Here is a 21,544-nt window from a genome sequence, read left to right on the forward strand (position 1 = left end):
GGCACTGAAAGTTAACTATTACCTATGCAGAGTTACAATTGTTCAAGTTTTGAACATTCTTGAAGTTTTTTTTGAGAAGTTAAACTGTATACTTTTCACTTTTCTCTCAATGAACAGTTCTCCTTTCTCTTGCATGTTGTCTTTCTATATAAGTAAATTATATTTCTTCCTTAGTACCTACCTACTGTAGGTACTTGTACTCATTACTTCAACTGATTAGCTAAGGAAGAAGACAGTTGCTTGTCATGTTCACAAAGATGATTTTATCCAGGTCTGCATTTCTAGCAACCCACAGGATGCAAAGCAATTTGAACTTAGACATACAACGTTATGTGTAAATAACAACAAACTCTCATTGATATGTTCTTGTACGTTGCTTATTCAGTAAAGGTGTCAAAAGTTATGGAGCAAAGGCGGGAGAACGGGGTTGAGCAGGAAAATAAATCGGCCATGATTGAAGGGCAGAGCAGACTTGTTGGGCCAAATGGCCTAATTCTGCTCCTATGTTTTATGGTCTTGCATGTAAAAGTTCCCACACTGGCTATTATTAATCTACTTTATTTTCTTACACAGCGAATGGAAGAACCTCACCAACAGAGAGTAACTTTTTAATCTCAAGCAAACGTCAGGTAAGTTGGCTACCTTGAAAAATTAATGATTTACAATAACATCCTGAAAATTTAAGTTGGTTTGTGCACAGTTTCCTATAAACTGAATTGAACTGCAAGTCTTAAATCATTTTGAATTTCCTTAATATGCTGTAGCAAATAATATGAGCATCAGGAATGGACTACATTGAGTTGATTAGTTTGATTAAATACTCATATTTAAAATTTGCTTTGTAATTTATAGCACATCCATTTGACTAGTGGTTACTTCTCTGATAATTTTCCTTTCGTTTCTGCTTTTTGTTGTCTGATGACAGTACTGCAGAAATTCTTAATGGTTTCTACATCAATTGCAAATTAAGTCATAAACAATACGATGACTGTCAGAGAGAAGGTTTTTGCAATTGATTTATTACTGTTACATGTACTGCAATACAGTGGAGAAACTTTTGCATGTCTTCAATGCAGATCATTCTGTATATAAATGCATTGGGGCATTACAAAGAGAAAATCATTAACAGAATACAGTATTTCAGATAATGCAGAGAAAATTCAGTGCAAGAGACAAATAAGATAGATTGAGGATTGAGAGATCAAGAAGTCATCTTTATTGTTCTAAAGGCCTTATAATAGCAGGATAGAAGCAACCCTTGAACCTGGTGGTGTTTGTTTTCAAGCTTTTTTTTATTTTCTGCCTGATGGAGGGGATGGAGGCAAAGTGAAAATGAGATTGATGGGAGGCTCTTTGATTACATTGGCTGCTTTCCTGGGGCAGTGGGAAGTATAGACTTCCCATTGAAGAGAGGCTGATTTTTGTTATGTCCACAACTCTAATTTTTTTTTCAGTTGACACACCAAGCTGTGATGAATCTGGATAGGATGTTTTCTATAGTGCATCTATAAAAATTGTTGAGGGTGTACCACGCCATTCCAAATTTCCTTAAGTTTTCTGAATAAGTGGAGGTGCTGGTGTGCTTCCTTGACCATAGTGTCTACATGGTAGAACCAGGGCAAGCTATTGTTGACATTTACACCTAGGAACTTGAAGCTGTCAATCCTCTCCACGTCAGCAACATTGACAAATGACAGGGTGTGTTCTCCACCCCACTGCCAGAAGTCAGTGACTAGATCTTTTATTTTACTACATTGAGGGAAAGGTTGTCTTAACACCATGTCACAAGCAAGAGAAAATCTGTAGATGCTGGAAACACATCCAAAATGCTGGAGGAACTCAGCAAGCTAGGCAGCTTCTATGGGGGAAAAAAGTATGGTTGACATTTTAGTCTGAGACCCTTCGTCAGAAAAAAAGATGAGCAGATTTAAAAGGTGGGGGAAGGGAGAGAGAAACACAAGGTGATAGGTGAAACCTGGAGGGGAAGGGATGAAGTAAAGAGCTAGGAAGTTAAATTGGTGAAAGAGATACGGCGCTGGAAAAGGGGGATTCTGATAGGAGAGGACAGAAGGCCATGGAAGAAAGAAGAGAGGGGGAGGAGCACTAGAAGGAGGCCATGGGCAGCCAAGGAGAAAAGGTGAGAGAGGGAAGGGGGGGGAGGGGACATTACCGGAAATTTGAGTGATCGATATCCATGCCATCAGGTTGGAGCCTACCCAGACAGAAGACAAGGTGTTATTCCTCCAACTTGAGTGTGGGCTCATTATGACAGTAGAGGAAGCCATGGATTGACATATCAGAATGGGAATGGGAAATGGAATTAAAATGGGTGGCCTCTGGAAGATCCTGAGATCCTGTTTTTTTTTTTCTGGTGCTCGGTGAAGTCGTCTCCCATTCTACGTCGTATTTTCACTATAAATGTCCAGTCCCTATACACCCATCCCCCACTAGGAAGGCCTCAAAGCTCTTTGTTTCTTTCTGAACACCAGACCCAACCAGTTTCCCCTCCACACCACTCTCCTCTATCTAGCAGAACTTGTCCTTACTCTTAATAATTTCTCCTCTGGATCCTCCCACTTCCTTCAAACAAAAGGTGTAGCCATGGGCACTGACATGGGTTCTCAGCTGTGCCTGCCTTTTTTGTCAGCTACGTGGAATAGTCTTATGTTCCAAGCCCACACTGGTGTCTGTCTCCCACTTTTCCTACAATACATTAGCGACTGCATTGGTGCTGTTTCCTGCACCCACGTGGATCTCGTCAACTTCATCAACTTTGCCTCCAACTTCCACCCTGCCCTCAAATTTACCTCGTCCATTTCCAACACCTCCCTCCCCTTTCTTGATCTCACTGTCTCTATCTCTGGAGACAGCTTATCTACTGATGTCTATTAAAAGCCCACAGACTCTCTCAGTACCTGGAGTATACCTCTTCCCACCCTGTTACTTGTAAAAACACCAACCCCTTCTCTCAATTCCTCCATCTCTGCCATATCTGCTCTCAGGATGAATCTTTTCTCTCTAGAACAAAGGAGATGTCCTCCTTTTTCAAAGAAAGTGGCTTCCCTTCCTCCACCATCAATGCTGCCCTCAACCACATCTCTTCAATTTCTCGCACATCTGCTCTTACCCCATCTTCCTACCACCCTACCAGGGATAGGATTCCTCTTGCCCTCACCTACCACACCACCAGCCTCCGTATCCAGCACATACTTCTCTGTAAGTTCCACCATCTCCAACAGGATCATACCACCAAGCACATCTCCTCCTCCCCCCCCCCACCATCTGCTTTCCGCAGGGATCACTCCCTATGCAACTCCCTTTACCATTCACCCTTACCCACTGATCTTCCTCCTGGCACTATCTTTGCAAGCAAAACTAGTGCTACACCTGCCCCTACACTTATACCATTCAGGGGCCCCAAACAGTCCTTCCAGGTGAGGCGACACTTGTGAGTCTGTTGGGTCATATACTGTGTCCGGTGCTCCTGGCATGCCCTCCTGTATATCGGTGAGACCTAACGTGGATTGGGAGTCTGTCTTGCCGAGCACCTAAGGTCCATCTGCCAGAAAAAGCGGGATCTCCTTGTGCCTACTCATTTTAGTTCCACTTCGCATTCCTGTTCTAATATGTCAATCCATGTCTCAGCGAGGCCATACTCAGGTTAGAGGAATGCTTTGTTGTATTCAGTCTGGGTAGCCTCCAACCTGACGGCATGATCATCGATTTCTCGAACCATTCCTGATCCCCTTTTCCCTCTCTTATCTTTTCTCCTTGCCTGGCCATCGCCGCCTCCTGGTGCGCCTCCCCCCCTCCCCACCTCTTTCTTCACTCTTTGGCATTCTGTCTTTTCCTATAAGATTATAGGATTCCCCCTTCTCCATCCCTGTATCTCTTTCACTAATCAAATTTATCAGCTCTTTACTTCACCCCTCCCCCTCCAGGTTTCACCTATCACCTTGTGTTTTTCTTCCCTCCCCCACCTTTTAAATCTACTCCTCATCTTTTTTTCCTCCAGTCCTGCCGAAGGATCTCAGTCTGACACGCCAACTGTATTTTTTTTTCCATAGATACTGCCTGGCCTGCTGAGTTCCTCCAGCATTTTGTGTGTGTTGCTTAACACCATGTCTCAGAGTTCTCCATCTTCTTCCTGTACTCCAACTTGTTCTTGCCTGATACCTGTCCCACAGTGGTAGCGTTATCTGCAAACTTGTAGATGGAATTTGAGCAGTCATCAGTCTACAGTGAGTAAAGTAAGGCCTGATCAGCTTTGCAGGCTGCCAGTGTTAGGGATAATCACGGAAGAGGTAATGCTGCTTATCACAACCCTCCCCCCACCACCCAAGTGTAAAACTGCTTGTATTATCAGTGATAGATTATGCTTAGACTGTTGTATTTAAATGCTTAATGTGTTGGTAAGCAATTGGCATTAGTTCCAACCTCAACCCATCTTTTGTTCAGGTTTTGCTGTTAACATAGGCCTTTGCGCCGTCTGGATGCTAGAATTATGAAAATGAGCAGTATGAACAAATTAATACACTGTAGTGATTGAGATGGTTGCAGGGTAAATGAACGTTTAAATGATCATTCTTTTACTGTTTATTAGCAACCCAACAGCTTGATTCACTGTCGACTTGGTCATATTGTAGAATATTGCTCAGTTTGAAAGATAAGTACCTATTGCCACCCTTATTTAGTATTAAATTTAGTATTAACATGGGCACAAAATTAAATTGGCTTTCAGAAATAAATAACTTTTTAATATTTTGAGTTGAAATTTGTAATTCTAGAAATCTATACTAAATGATGTCAAAACATATGCATTACTGTGAATGTACAGCTTATTTAATAACTGTGTGATAAAATCTCATGGCTCAGATAACCTTGGGTTTGATTTTTATTTGGTCTTTGCCCCATTGATGTCTCTGACTTTAACGTTGCCAAGGAAGAGGTAATCTTCCAGACACTCTCCAATTGGCCTTGGACTAGCTGGACAAGAGCAATACCTACGTCTTACTACTGTTTATTGATTGCAGCTCTGTGTTCCATGCTATCATCTCCTGAATGCTAATCAAAATGCTTCAAAATCTGTCTCTAAACCTCCCGCTACAATTGACTTTCTCAACAGGGGACCACTATCAGTGAGCATCAATAATATCATCTCCTCCTTGCTGTCAATCAGCACAGATGTACTCCAAGGATGCATACTTAGCCCATTGCTCTATTCTCTCTACACATATGATTGTGTGGCTAGGGTTGTCATAAAAGTGACTCATCATTAGTATCCCAACCTTAAGTCAGTACTTAGGAATTTTATATCCAGCCACCTGAATGTTTTTGGTTTATTTTTAAATTATTTTCCAGAAATGGACAGTTGAAGAAAGTGAATGGATTAAACAGGGTGTACAAAAGTTTGGAGCAGGAAACTGGCTGAAGATCCTGAAGCATTATCCATTTTGTGACCGCACTAGCGTCATGATTAAAGATCGGTGGAGGACAATGCAAAGGCTTGGAATGACTTGAAAAAATTGGCTCTTTAAAGAGTTTTACTATTTACCATACATAAACTGTAAAAAGTATTGTTTTTTTAATTATATGGGAAAATAAACTTTTGTATTTATTATAGGAACGAAAAGAAGTAAAATCTGCTCAGTTGTCTCCTTATTTCATGTGAGCATGGTTTGTTGAAGATATTTGTGTGTTTAGTATGTACATTAATGCAAATATTTTCATCCATAAACCTCTGCAAGATCTGACAACAGTACCAATTAAGAAAAATAGAAGCTTTAGGTTTCTTTCCTTTCAGTGAAATATACTACCCCTGCTAAAGATGTTTTAATATTGTGAACCAGATCTGACTTGTTATACTTAATGTAAATGTGCTGAGTACACTTGATATTTCAAGATTCATCATCAGACAATAAAAGTGCTGAACCACACATCAATTTCGTTGTAATTTTTCGAGAGTTGTGATCTTTTGCAGTTTTACATAAAAAGGCTGAATTTTGTTCCTCAGGAAATCTTAAAACCCTCCACCGTAACTTGGTACTGTTTCTCTTCTGTTTTTGAAGAGATTTTGTATTTTATCACCAACTGTAATAGTAGGAAATGACACAGCTGGTTTATTTGGGGCTCTATGCATCAATGTAAGGGCAACATTAATTGCCTGTCCTGAATTGTCCTTGAAAATTGGTGATGGGCTTGTTCCTTGAACAGTTGCAGTTCATCTGGTAGAGGAACTTCCACAAGACAGCAAAGTCAAGAGCTCCAGAGTTTACAAATCTGAATGCTATGCTACTTGAGGGAAACCTGCAGGTGGAGTCTTTTGCAACACACATGAAATGCTGGAGTAACTTTTAACAGGCAGGGCAGCATCTAGGGAAAGAGTACAGTCAATGTTTTGGTCTGAAATGTTGACCACACTCTTTTCCTAGCTGCTGCCTGGCCTGCTGAGTTCCTCAGCATTTTGTGTGTGTTGCTCGGATTTCCAGCATCTGCAGATTTTCACTTGTTTATGGTGAAGTCTGTTGCTCTTGTCCTTGCTGGTTAAAGTTCTGTTGGAGTAGCCTAGCTGAATGACCACAGCACATTTGGTAAATAATTCACACAATAGCCACATTTCTGCAGGGATTGGAGGGAATGAATGTATAATAAGACCTTAAGATGTACGAGCAAAATTAGGCCACTTGGCCCATTTAGTCTGCTCTTCCATTTCATTATGGCTGATTCATTTCCCTCTCAGACCCAAACTCTTGCCTTCTCCCCATATCCTTTCATACCCTGACGAATCAAGAATCTATTAATCTCTGCCTTATATATACCCAATGACTTGGCCTCCACAGCTGCTTGTGGCAACAAATTCCACAGATTCACCACTCTCTGGCTAAAGATATTCAATCTCAACCCCATTCTAAATGGACGTCCCTCTATTCTGAGGCTGTCTCCTCTGGTCTTAGACTCCCTCAATATAGGAAACATCTACTCCATCCGTTCTATCGAGCCTGTCAGCATTTGATAGGTTTCAATGCAATTTCCTCCCCTCATTCTTCAGAATTCCATGAGTACAGGCCCAGAGCTATCGAACACTGACATGATGAACCTTTGAATCCCAGAATCATTTTTGTGAACCTCCTTTGAACCCTCTGCAATGTCAACACGTTCTTTCTTAAGTTAGGGACCCAGTACTGCTCAATACTCCAAGTGAGGCCTCACAAATGCCTTATAAAGCCTCAATATTACATCCTTGCCTCTTGAAATTAATAGTCCTCTCAAAATTATTGATAACATTGCATTTGCCTTCCTCACCACCAACTCAACCTGCAAATTAACCTTTAGGAAAACTTGTATGAGGATTCCCAAGACCCTTTGCACCTCAGATTTTTGAATTTTTTCTCCTTTTCAAAAATAGTCAACCCTTTTATTTCTTCTACCAAAGTGCATGACTGACATTGATACACTTCTCGACACTGTATTCAATCTGCTACCTCTTTGCCCATCCTCCTAATAAGTCTTTCTGTAGTGTTGAAGCAGAGATGCCCTTTATTTCCATTTTTTTTGCCTCATACCAATCAACCAATGCTCTATCCATGCTTGTATCTTTCCTGTAATACCATAACATGTTAAGCAGCCTCAAGGGTGGCACCTTGTCAAAGGGTTTCTGAAATACGAATACACAACTTCCACAGGTTCTCCTATGTCTATCCCGCTTGTTATTTCTTCAATGAATTCCAATAGATTTGTCAGGCAAGATTTTCCCTTAAGGAAACCATGCTGACTTTGGCCCACTTTTATCATGTGCCTCCGAAACCATGTCCTTGACAATTGACTCCAACATCTTCCCAACCACTGAGGTCAGACTAACTGGCCTATAGTTTCCTTCCTTCTGCCTCTCTCCTTTCTTGAAGAGTGGAGTGACATTTGTAATTTTCCAGTCCTCCAGAACCTATTGTTTCTTGACAGGTCATTGCTAATGCCTTCACAATCTCTTAAGCCACCCCTTTAAGAACCCTGGGGTATAGGCCATCTGGTCCAGGTGACTTATCTACCTTCAGACTTTTCAGTTTCCCAAGCACCTTCTTCCTTGTAATGGCAATGCCACTCACTCATTCAAGTGCCCCCTGACACTTGAACTTCCGGCATACTGCTAGTGTCTCCCACAGTGAAGACCGATGCAAAATATTCATTCAGTTCGGCTGCCATTTCCTTGATCCCTATTACTACCTCTCCAGCATCATTTTCCAGCAGTCCGATATCTACCCCTTGCCTCTTTTACACTTAATATATCTGAAGAAGCCTTTGGTATCCTCTTTAATATTAGCTAGCTTACCTTTGTATTCCATCTTTTCCTTCTTTATGACTTTTTTTTAGTTGCCTTCTGTTGGTTTTTAAAAGCTTCCCAATCTTCTAACTTTCCACTTTTTTTTTGCTATACCATATACCCTCTTTTTGGCTTTTATGTTGACCTTGACATCTGTTGTCAGCCACAGCTGCATCATCCTGCCTTTGGAATACCTCTTCTTTGGGATTTATCTATTTTGCACCTTTTGAATTGCTCCCAGAAACTCAAGCCATTGCTGTTCTACCATCATCCCTGCTGGTATTCACTTCCAATCAATTTTGGCCAGCTTCTCGCCCATGCCTCTGTAATTCCCTTTACTCCACTGTAATACTTGATACCTCTGACTTTGGCTTCTCCTTCTCAAATTGCAAGGTGAATTTTGTCATATGATCACTGGTCCCCTCGTGTTCCTTCACCTTAAGCTGTCTAATCAATTCTGAATTTTTCAGCTGCAATTCAGTGATGTCCACTGCATCATACATGCAAATCTGTAAATGTGCTACATGTCATCTACTTTATCACGTATACTACATGCTTTCAAGTATAAGACCCGAAGTCCTGTATTCATCGCCCTTTTTGATTTTGTTCCCCTTTTTACATTGCAACTCAAACCTTAACTGCAATTTTTGTCCTGTCATCAGCCTCTCCTTGCTAGCAGTCTCACTACGCACTGACCCTGTTTGTAAACCAACTCCCTATCATTCTGGTTCCCATCCCTCTGCCAAATTAGTTCAAACCCTCCCAAAAAGCTCTAGCAAACCTGCCCGCAAGGATATGCATCCTCTTTGGGTTCAAGTGTAACCTGTCTTTTGTACAGGTCGTACCTTCCCCAGAAAAGATGCCAATGATCAGAAATGTGAACCCCTGTCCTTGTTCCTCAGCCATGCATTCATCTGCCTCATCATCCTGCTCTTACCCTCACTGGCGAGTGGCACAGGCAACAATCTAGAGATTACTACCCTGGAGGTCCTGCTTTTCAGTTTTCTACCTCGATCCCTAAAATCTATTCGGGACCTCCTCACCCTTCCTACCTACAGTATGTCATTGCTGCCAATATGTGCTAAGACTTCTGGCTGCTCACCCTCCCCTTTTAGACTGCCACGGACCCAGTCTGAGATATCCCTGACCCTGGCACATGGGAGGCAACATATCATCTGGGTGTCTCCACTGTGTCCACAGAATCTCATCTCTATTCCTCTATGAAATCTCCTGTCACTACTGATGTGTGCTTGGGGTATTTTTCAAACACACTACTTTGTCCTTGTGTAGAGCTGCTTGAATTGAAGCTGAATTTACCTGCCGTAACTAATTTGAGATTCCACTGTTGACTTGGGCTTTGCAGATATTGCAAGGCTTTGGGTTACATGTAGCAGTATATCTGGCCTCCAGCATATTCTTGTAACTACTATTGATAAAACATCCAATTGAGTTTCTGACCAATGGCGACACCCTATAATGTGTGTGTGTGTGTGTGTGTGTGTGTGGGGGGGGTCTCAACAATGGTAATTCCATTGAATACCAAAGGAAGCTGGTTAGATGCTTTGCAGATGGCTGTTACCTGGAAATTTTATGGCAGTACTGTTACTTGCCATTTAACAGGCCATATTTGAATGTTGTTTGTGTATTGCTGTATGTGTGCATATGCTGCTTCATTTGCTAAGGTGTAAATTAATATACTACTTCAGATTAATTCACAATATATATCATTTTAATCATCTTTTTTTGAAAAAAATCTATTGTGCAAACTTGCATATTTTACACTTGTACAATCACATTGCTGCAGTGGTTATAAGCTATGTATTTTTCATGTTATGGTAGATAAGTCATGAATATACATGAACTAAATTCAGTTTTCCTGCTTGGAATTTTTCTTTCTCCATCTGTGTTTTAGACTGCAGTCCGACTGCCAGTTTTTGTAGCTAGATGTGAATGATAATGTACCTGAATAAATATTGTATTTCCCTGTAATTTTCATTGCATTTTAAAATCTTTTTATTAATTATTATTGAAAATCAACAACAACAAAAAATACATTGAAGTAATCAAGTCAACATATCAATATATACAATAAGAGTTAAACTATCAACGAAGCTAAACAATATATCAATAATAAGAAGAAAAAACAAAAGGTTAAAGCTTTTTTTTGGAAAAAAGAAAGAAGGAAAAAGAACCACTGCTAACTAAAAAAAACCCTACTAACAAAAAAAAACATATTTGGAGCACAAACCTGGAGCTATACGCCATACAAGCTTCCATAAAAGAAAGATGTCAATCTGCCAACCAAATCTATTTCCCTGTAATTTTAAATGTTATTATAAAGAAACCTACAAAGCTTCCCAGCCGAGCCATTTTAGTCAATGTAATTAAAATGAATCCAAATGTCCCAAAAAAGTAAATCTTGTAATATCACCAACTCACTACTTTTTAAATTTTTTATCGTTGCACTACTTATTTAATTAAACTGTTTAATTTTTTTTTAATTCTCACCCCTTACGTGTGGTGCATATGTGTGTTTTCCCCTCAATCTCAGGTCCTCTACCAAAGACCTGGGAACTTGAGGGTTTGGTGCAGTTCCTAGTAGTGCGCTCTTCTGGACTGAGATTTCAGATGTTGTTCCCAGGATTTGTTGGAGCTACTCTCCCAGTCCAGGTGTCACAGCTCCAAGTGTTCCTATCACCACCAGGATTACTCTAGCTTTAACTTCCACATCCTTTCTATCCGCTCTTTCAAGCCCCGGTATTCCTCCAGCTTCTCGTTCTTTCTTCCTGATGTTACTGTCATTCAGGATTGCCACATCTATTACTATTGCACTCTTCTGTTCCTTGTCCTTGATGGTTGGCTAGTTAGTACCTGCTTATCAGTCTGTATCTGGAAGTCCCACAGGATCTTAGCTCTGCCATCTCCACTACCTTCTCGGGTGTCCCTCATTTGAACTCAGGAGTGTTCAATCCATACTCAGCGCAGATGTTCCTGTACACAATTCCTGCAACTTGGTTATGCCATTCAGTGTATGCTGCCCCTGCCTGCATTTTGCACCCTGCTTCTATGTGCTGAACGGTTTCAACAGATTCCTTGCACAGTCTGCATCTTGGATCTTGTCTGGTGTGATAGACTCCTGCTTCTATTGCTCTTGTGCTTAGCATCTGTTCTTGTGCAGTCATGAGCAGTGCCTCTGAGCTCTCTCTCAGCCCTGCTATTTCCAGCCATTGGTTGGACTTTCTTACGTCAGCCACCTCTGATATCTGGCGATGGTACATACGTGCAGTGGCTTGTCCTGCCATGGCCTCTAGTCCTCTGGCTCTGCTTCACCCACTTCCATTTCCATATCCCCTGCCTGCTGTCTGAGATATTCTCCTAGTAGGTCATCCTCAGGGGCCATCTTCCTGACATGGATGTTTCAAATTTCTTCCAGGACTGTGGCTTTGACACTTTCAAGTCCCTGTCCTTTATTCCAGCAGGTGTACAGTTCATTGGCGTTGAACTTTGGATGAAATCCTCCATAATGTTAGCAGTTTCCGGGTCTTGATGTCAGCTGCTTCCAGTTTGTTCCTTGGCCAGCACACTACCGCGGCTGGATATCTGATGACTGGTAGGCAGGCAAATGTGTTGATGGCTCTGATCTTGTTCTTCCCATTCATCTGGCTTTTTGGGACCTGTCTCATTCTTTGAAGGTACTTGGATCTTGCAGCCTTCCTTGTGTCCTCATCATGTCTTCCATGCAGCTGCAGGATCCCCAGGTATTTGTAGCTGTCCTGTACATCTGTATGTGTCTTCAGGTAACTTGATTCCTTCAGTCTTGAAGAGTTTGCCTCTTGTCACTACCATCCGGCTGCACTTTTCCAGTCCAAATGACTGCTGTACAACCTTGTCTGGTGAATTAGTGAATCAGTGTCTCTTTCAGTTCCGGCATACAGCTTTATGTCATCCATGTACAGGAGGTAGCTGATGGTCACGCCACTCTTGAACCTGTACCCATATCCACTCTTTGAGATGATCTGTCTGAGGGAGTTTAAGCCTATGCAGAACAGCAGAGGAGATAGTGTATCACCCTGGTATATTCCACATTTGATGGTCACTTGTGCTATTTCCTTTGAGTTAACTTCTAGCATTGTCCTCCAATGGCTTATTGAATTCTTAATGAAGGTCCTTAGTGCCTTGTTGACCTTGTACAGAGACGGGCATTCCAGGATCCATGTGTGGGGCATTGAGTTGTGTGCTTTCTGGTAGTCGATCCAGGTTTACCTGATCTTGGAGTCTCACATGACAGCTTTGTCGGTGCTTAGAGCCTCTGATTTAATCACCATACCCCTCTGAGCAGAGCTCAGGTGGCTGTGATGCCTGATAGGAGCTTCCGTGTTGTTGACAAGCAGGTTACAGGCCGATAGTTTGATGGTGTTGGTCCTTTGAGAGGATCCTTCATTATGAGTTAGCCAATCAGGGTGGGAGGCTGCTTCAAGCAGCTGGTTCATTTGAGCTGCCAGCCGTGTATGTAATGCTGTTAGACTCTTCAGCCAATAGGCGTGGACCATGTCAGGCCCCAATAATGTCCAGTTCCTCATTCTAGCGACCTGTTGCTGGACATCTACTGCTGTAATGGTAACTGGTTGCACAGACTTGCTTATAGGTCTTTCAGCCATTGGGCACTGGTGTTATGTGATGCTTCTTTCTCCCATATACTTTTCTAGTACTCCTCAGTTGCTGTTTTGGTTGGTTCAGGTATTGGCATGTTGTTGCTCTGGAACTGTGCAAATACTGTTCCTGGTTCTTTGGAGAAGAGTGCATTTATTCACTTGGCCTTTGTGCCCTTAGTGTATCTCAGTACCTCAGTGGTGTGGTAGCCAGAGCTGTTAGCCATTGTTTGGCAGTTTCCAGAGCCTAGGCTATGGATGTACCTCTGTACTTAGAGTGTGTGTAGATATAATGTAAATCACAGTTTTTGTATGATTATCTATTGTGTTGTACTGCTGCTGCAAAAACAACAACTTTCATGACATGTGCCGATGATATTAAACCTGATTCTGATCATAAACACAAGAGAATCTGCAGATGATCGAAATCTTGAGCAACACGTACACAAATTTGAAGGAACTCAGCAAGTCGGGCAACATCAATGGAGTGGAATGAACAGTCGATGATTTGGGTTGAGACCCTTCATCAGGACTCACCAAGGCACAGAGAACTACAGATTTGATGTGGGTAACACACAATGCTGGCGGAACTCAGCAAGTCAGGCAGCATCTGTGGAGAGGAATAAAGAGTCAATGTTTTGGGCCAGGATGATAGGACTCTACTGAAACATTGTTTATTCTGCTCTGTGGATGCTGCCTGACTTGAGTTCCTCCAATTCTTGTAATATGATTTGCATAAATTTTATGATCTGGTGGGAATGTTGGTGATTGGTGAGCTAGGCACCTGTGCAGCATTGTGGTTTGCAATGCATTGAGAAAATGTAAATGTTTTCTATGTTATAATTAAATGCAACAAACATTAAATACATCTTTTATTCTTTTGTCTTCAAATTCTGGAATTTTCAATGATTTCTGCTTTTTAAAATTTGGAAATGAAAATACTTTCAATATTTTGAAGTAATATGTTCCTTTTATGGATTCTAATCAAAGTTATGACAGTTACTCAGAAATGTTGATGGAGTTCAGCATTATAAGGAAAATTGAATTGAATTGAATTGGCTTTATTTCTTACATCCTTCACATACACGAGGAGTAAAAATCTTTACGTTACATCTCCACCTGAATGTGCAGTGTGTAAATTGTAGTAATTAGTAATAAATAGTATGCACAGTAAGATATACAACAGAACCATCAATATAACTCAGAAATACAATTGTGCCAGTGTGAATTAATCAGTCTGATGGCCTGGTGGAAGAAGCTGTCCCGGAGCTTGTTGGTCCTGGCTTTAATGCTGCAGTACCGTTTCCCAGATGGTAGCGGCTGGAACAGGTTGTGGTTGGGGTGACTTGGGTCCCCAATGATTCCTCAGGCCCTTTTTACGAACCTGTCACTGTAAATTTCCTGAATCATGGGAAGTTCACACCTACGGATGCGCTGGGCTGTCCACACCACTCTCTGTGAAGCCCTGCGATTGAGGGAGATACAGTTCCCATACCAGGCAGTGATACAGCCAGTCAGGATGCTCTCAATTGTGCTCCCGTAGAAAGTCCTTAGGATTTGGGACTCATGCCAAACTTCTTCTGCCAACTAGGTGAAAGAGGCACTGTTGTCCTTTTTTCACCATACAGCCGGTATGTACAGATCAAGTGAGATCCTCAGTGATGTGTATACCGAGGAACTTAAAGCTGTTCACTCTCTGAACCCCCCGATCCATTGATGTCAATAGGGGTTAGCCTGTCTCCATTCCTCCTGTAATCCACAACCAGCTCCTTTGTTTTTGTGACATTGAGGGAGAGGTTGTTTTCTTGACACCACTATGTCAGGGTGATAACTTCTCTGCAGGCTGCCTTGTTATTATTTGAGATTTCGGCCACTCAGTGCAGTACCATCTGCAAATTTAATCAGCAGATTGGAGCTGAAGGTGGCGACACAGTCATGGGTATACAGAGAATAAAGGAGGTGGCTTAGGACACAGCCCTGGAGGGCTCCTGTGTTGAGGGGCAGAGAGGCAGAGGTGAGGGAGCCCACTCTTACCACCTGCCAGCGATCTGACAGGAAGTCCAGGATCTAGCTACACAAGGCAGGGTGAAGGCCGAGGTCTCTGAGCTTCATGTTGAGCCTGGAGGGAATTATGGTGTTGAATGCTGAACTGTAGTCCAAGAACAACATGCTCACATAAACATCCTTCTTCGGGTGTGTAAAGATGCTGTGTAGAGTTGTCGATCGGTTGTGTTGGTAGGTGAATTGTAGGGGGTCTAGTGTGGGTGGTGACATGCTACAGATGTAATCCTTGACCAGCCTCTCATCTCATTTGCTTATTATTGAGGTGAGTGCGACAGGACGGCAATCGTTCAGACACATTACGTTGGTCTGTTGGGTCAGGTGGATGTTTTGAAGCGGGAGGGCACTCTACACTGGGAGACAGAGAGATTAAAAGTGTCTGCAAACACACCAGCCAGCTGTGCTGTGCACATTCTGAGTACCCTCCCCCGGGGATGCCGTCCGGTCCCGCAGCCTTGCGGCTGTCCACTCGTTGGAAACTCCTGTGTACTTCAGCCTCAGATTGACCGAAGTGCAGGTTGCATTGGTGGCTCTACCATGGAGAGCATACTCACCAACTGCATCTCAGTATGATATGGCAATTGTCCCATATCGGACCGCAAAGCACTCCAGCGTGTGGTGAAAACTGCCCAGTGGATTATCGGCACCCCATTGCTCACCACTGAGAACATCTACCATAAATGCTGCCTGGGCAGGGTGAAAAGCATTATCATGGATGCATCTCACCCTAACCATGGACTTTTTACTCTCCTCCCATCCGGTAGGTGCTACAGGAGCCTCCGCTCCCAAACCAGCAGGCACAGGAAGAGCTTCTTCCCTGAGGCTGTGACCCTGCTGAACCTCTCATCATAGCGCTAAGCAGTATTGCATCCGTATTGTACTGTCTCAGTACTTTTATATTTGTGTGCTGTAGCACTTACTTTTTATTCGCAGTTATTTTGTAAATAACACTATTCTTTGCATTTCTGGTTAGATGCTAACTGCATTTCATTGGTTTTGTATCTGTACTCAAGGCACAATGACAATAAAGTTGAATCTAATCTAATTTAATCTCCTCAGGGGCTCAGTGTTGATGACATTGAACCGAGAGTAAAAACTGATTTAGCTGATCTGTGAGAGAGGCATTGATGTTGGTAGCACCAGTGTGTTTCACTTTGAAGTTTATGATGGTGTGCAGATCTAGCCATAATGATATGGATTTACTGAATATTTTAGTATGGCCTTTAAAACATCTAAAAAGCATTTTTATCCAAAGGTATATGTTAATGTAATTATTAGTAAATGTAACCACTGGTTTGTAAACAACAGAATGCTCCTTAAGTAAAATGAGATGAATAAAAGAAAATTACTGCAAATGCTGAGTCTGATGTTTGAAAAATATGCTAGCTATACTCAATAAATTTCAACAAAAGCTTCAAATTTTAATTCTAGATATGCCATTCAGTTATGATTAAGATAAAACTTTATTTGTCCTGAAGGAAATTATTGTTGCAAGTTTGTTCAGTCAGAAATATATACTTTAAAATACAAAATGGAAGCATTGAGATACGAAAATGAATACAAAATGTGCATTAAAATGCAATAGTGCAAAATACAGATGTGCAATGAAACCATACACTTATATACCTAAGGAGGAGGATTTGTGTCGTCTTATAGCCACAGGGGGAAAGGATCTCCTGTGGCGTTCAGTGGTGCACCTCGGTGGAATCAGTCGATTACTAAAGGTGCTTCTCTGCTTGTCCAGTATGTCATGGAGGGGGTGATAGGGGTTGTCCATAACGCTCTGTAGCTTCTACAGCATCCTCCTCTCAGATACAACCACCAGGGAATCCAGTTCCAACCCCAGAACAGAACCAGCTTTCCGGACAAGCTTATCTATCTTCTTGGTGTCAGCTGCTCTCACCCTGCTGCCCCAGCAGGCTACAGCATAGAACTGAATGCTGGCCACCACTGAGATGTAGAACATCTGCAGCATAGTACTTTAGACATTGAATAACTGGAGCCTTCTCAAGAAGTACAGTCAGGTTAGAGTCAGGAAGTACAGTTAGATTAGATTATGAGGACACACAGTCCTCTTTTATTGTCATTTAGTAAAGCGTGCATTAAGAAATGATACAATGTTCCTCCAGAATGATATCACAGAAACACAAGACAAACCAAGACTAAAAAACTGACAAAAACCACATAATTATAACATATAGTTACAACAGTGCAAAGCAATACTGTAATTTGATAAAGAACAGACCATGGGCACGGTAAAAAAAAGTCTCAAAGTCTCTCAAAAGTCCCATCATCTCACACAGACGGTAAAAGGAAGAAAACTCTCCCTGCCACGAACTTCCAGCACCGCAAACTTGCTGATGCAGCACCCTGGAAGCACCCGACCACAGCCGACTCTTGAGTCCGTCCGAAAACTTTGAGCCTCCGACCAGCCCTCCGACACCTAGCAGCGAGCACCATCTCTGCCGAGCGCTTTGGCCCCAGCCCCGGCAACAGGCAATAGGCAAAGCCGAGGATTTGGGGCCTTCCCCTCTGGAGATTCTCGATTGCACAGTAGCAGCGACAGCAAAGCAGGCATTTCAGAAGTTTCTCCAGATGTTCGTCCGTGCTTCTCACGTCTGTCTCCATCAAATCAGGATTGTGCATGGTACCTACTTACAAACACGATATCATTTCAGAGCGGCTGTACACAAGAACGTACACAAGTCAATTTCACTGTAACTTTAATTCTATCCCCGCCCCTGCCCCCCCCACCCCCCCCCATCATTCACAACCACTTACCCTGTTGCTTCTCAGGTATTTATTTTCTTCCACTTTAAAAAAATCCATTACTGGTTCTACTGTCCTTTGAGATATAGAGTTTCAAAGCCTCATAACCCTTTAAGAGGAAAGTACCTCATCTTAAAACTCCATTTTGTTCCACAAGAGGAAACATCCTCTTCACGTGCACCCTGTGAACAGCCACCAAGATATACACACACCCTCATTCTCTTTTATTCTTCCAAGCTCCAGCAGGTACATGCCTAGATACAAACCATACTCGCAACACTATCTACCCATTCTGGGTGTCAGTTTCATAAACCTCTGAACTGTTTCCAATGTAGAAGGATCAGGCTATTCCAATGAATGATTCACAAAGCAATAACATTTAAAACACACACCCCAAATATGGTCTCTTTTTGTGCTGCATAACTAAAGCATTTAACACTGAACTGAAGCATAACATTTTTTGCTAGCTTTCCAAGTTACTTGCTGTCCTTTGTGAATCAGACATTAGGATAGCCTAATCCTTCTGCAACTGAGTTATGCAATCTCACCATTTCAATATTTATTTTTATTTTTCATCCATAAATGGGAAAATTTACAACTTTTGATATTATACTTCATTTATTCGTTCTTTGTATCCTCTGTGTTCTCTTCACATCTTAGTTTTATCATCTTTATCAGCATATTTCATTTTAGGTGCCTTCATGTAAGTCACTTATATAAATGTAACACGCTGTAAGGTTTCACTGCTAATGCAATGGCTTCTCTGTAATGTTCCACTGCTGAGGTAATGGTTTCTAGGTAGCAGCAATGTTCAGGTTATGACTAGAGATAACGGGGCATGTCAGCCAATGAGCGGGATGTTGTTCTTTCTTGTGTGTCTGGAAGCTGGGAATTCGCGGTCTTTTGCCAGGGAGTGATGACTCTCTGACGATGGTGTCTGAAAAGAGGATGCTGTCGAAGTTGCATGCCATCTTGGACAATGTCTCCTATCCACTACATAATGTACTGGTTGGGCACAGGAGTACATTCAGCCAGAGACTCATTCCACCGAGATGCAACACAGAGCGTCATAGGAGGTCATTCCTGCCTGTGGCCATCAAACTTTACAACTCCTCCTTTGGAGAGTCAGACACCTTGAGCCAATAGGCTGGTCCTGGACTTATTTCATAATTTACTGGCATAATTTACATATTACTATTTAACTATCTATGGTTTTATTACTATTTATTATTTATGGTGCAACTGTAACGGAAACCAATTTCCCCCGGGATCAATAAAGTATGACTATGACTATGAGGAGAGAAGACGCAAATGGAGAGAGTCGGTAGACCACCAGATGGAGTGGACTTGGAGCGAGGCTCCGAAGGTCAGCGATGATCAGAGGAGGTCGATGATGGACGAACGGCCGTATCAGTGAGCTCCAACATTGCGCATTAGACTGTTTCATGAGAATGGGCCTGTTTTTGGTTTCTTTACTAACCATATAGTTCAATTAAGAATTATAAAACTCAATCGTTTAATTGCATTTTGTGCACTGTTTGTTATTTCGGGGTACTGATTTGTAACAGGGGACACATCGTGCAGCATCCACCCAGAAGAGATTTCTAAAGTTTGGCGGGGCCGGGGGCTATCACCGCCTATATTAAGCCACTAGCTGAAGCGAGAGTTGCATAAAATTAGACGAAATTCACCCCCACTGTGAATTTCTGTGGCACAGCACTTGGTATTTTTATCCACTCAGAAAAAAGGTTGATTTATGATTATTTGGCTTTCTCTACAGCAATTTTCTATTGTTACCAATATATTACTGCCAACATTGAGTTTTTAAAGCAATGACGTTATCAAATGTAAGATATGGAATTGAAAAAGTTTTATTTGAAAATATATTGCTAATAAATGTCACTACTTTAGTCTCCTATATAAATGAAAAAAGACATAATTTATTGCAAAATAAGGTGTCTTCTGTTCAGAGCGCACAAATGGTTCCCATAGCAAAACCAATATGATTTGTCATCTGCCCTCTCCCAGAATCTAGCACAAATAAGCAAAGAATTATTTGTGAAATGCCTTTAACATTTTATTCACTTATATTTGCAAGTACAACTTCCTTTGTATTCACCCTTTTCTAATTTCCCCTTACCTTAGACCATAAGACCATAAGATATAGGAGCAGAATTAGGCCATTCAGCCCATTGAGTCTGCTCCGCCATTTCATCATGGCTGATCCCGGATCCCACTCAACCCCATACACCTGCCTTCTCACCATATCCTTTGATGCCCTGACAGATCAGGAAATGATCAACTTACACCTTAAATATACGCACAGTCTTGGCCTCCACCGCAGTTTGTGACAGAGCATTCCACAGATGTACTAGTCTCTGGCTAAAAAATTCCTCCTTACCTCTGTTCCAATAGGTCACCCCTCAATTTTGAGACTGTGCCGTCTAGTTTTGGATACCCCCACCATAGGAAACGTCCTCTCCACATCCATCCCATCTAGTCCTTCATAGGTTTCAATGACGTGTCCCCACATTCTTCTAAATTCCAGTGAGTACAGGCCTAAAGCTGCCAAACGCTCCTCAGATGTTAATCCCTTCATTCCCGGAATCATCCTTGTGAACCTCCTCTGGACTCTCTCCAATGACAACACATCCTTTCTGAGATATGGGGCCCAAAACTGTTGACAATACTCCAAGTGCGGCCTGATTAGTATCTTATAAAGACTCAGGATTATCTTCCTGCTTTTATATTCACTTCCTCTAGAAATAAATGCCAACATTGCATTTACCTTCTTTACCACTGACTCAACCCGTAAATTAATCTTCTGGGAGTCTTGCACAAGCACTCCTAAGTCCCTCTACACCTCTGAAGTTTGAACCTTCTCCCCATTAAGATCATTGTCCACTCTATTGTTCCTTTTACCAAAATGTATTATCATACATTTCCCAACACTGTGTTCCATCTGCCACCTTTTTGCCCATTCTTCCAATTTGTCTCTACTGAAATCGCATTGCTTCCTCAACACTACCTACCCCTCCACCTGTCCTCGAATCATCCACAAAATTTGCATAAAACCCATCAATTCCATTATTTGAATCATTGACAAACAATGTGAAAAGTAGCGGTCCCAAAACTGACCCCTGAGGAACTCCACTAATCACTGGCAGCCAACCAGAAAAGGCCCCCTTTATTCCCACACACTGTCTCCTGCTTGTCAGCCATTCCTCTATCCATACCAGTGTTTCTTCTGTAATGCCATGGGATTTTATCTTGTTAAGCAGCCTCATGTGTGGCACCTTATCAAATGCCTTCTGAAAATCCAAGTAAATGACATCCACTGCCTCTCCTTTGTCCACCCTGCTTGTTACTTCCTCAAAGAACTCTAACAGATTTGTCAGGGAAGATTTCCCTTGACAGAAACCATGTTGACTTTGATTTATTTTATCATTAGTCTCCAAGTACCTCAAAACCTCATCCTTAATAATAGACTCCAATTCTTTCCCAACCACTGAGGTTAGGCTAACTGGCCTATAATTTCCTTTCTTTGCCTTCCTCCCTTCTTAAAGAGTGGGGTGACATTTGTAATCTTCCAGTTCCCCCGGGACTATGCCAGAATCAAGTGATTCTTGAAAGCTCATAACCAATGCATCCATTATCTCTTCAGCAACCTCTCTGAGGACTCTGGGATGTAGTCCATCTGGTCCAGGTGCCTTATCCACCTTAAGACCTTTCAGTTTGCCCAGCACTTTTT

General features: G+C 42.0%; 1 protein-coding gene across 2 annotated transcripts in view; it reads left to right on the forward strand.

The window, feature by feature from the left end:
- Positions 1 to 6,097, forward strand: part of terfa (telomeric repeat binding factor a) — a 48,147-nt gene extending 42,050 nt beyond the window's left edge. The window contains exons 9-11 of one of the 2 annotated variants that reach the window (XM_063067100.1): positions 574 to 629; positions 4,068 to 4,241; positions 5,362 to 5,490. In XM_063067100.1, the coding sequence (XP_062923170.1) occupies positions 574 to 629; positions 4,068 to 4,193 (182 nt within the window). In that variant the 3' untranslated portion in view covers positions 4,194 to 4,241; positions 5,362 to 5,490. Of the gene's footprint in view, positions 1 to 573; positions 630 to 4,067; positions 4,242 to 5,361 lie in introns of both variants that reach the window. The other variant, XM_063067099.1, reaches the window with a different exon arrangement.
- Positions 6,098 to 21,544: the final 15,447 nt, after the last annotated feature.

Source organism: Mobula hypostoma, chromosome 14 (genome assembly GCF_963921235.1).
Source record: "Mobula hypostoma chromosome 14, sMobHyp1.1, whole genome shotgun sequence".
NCBI classification, from domain to species: domain Eukaryota; kingdom Metazoa; phylum Chordata; class Chondrichthyes; order Myliobatiformes; family Myliobatidae; genus Mobula; species Mobula hypostoma.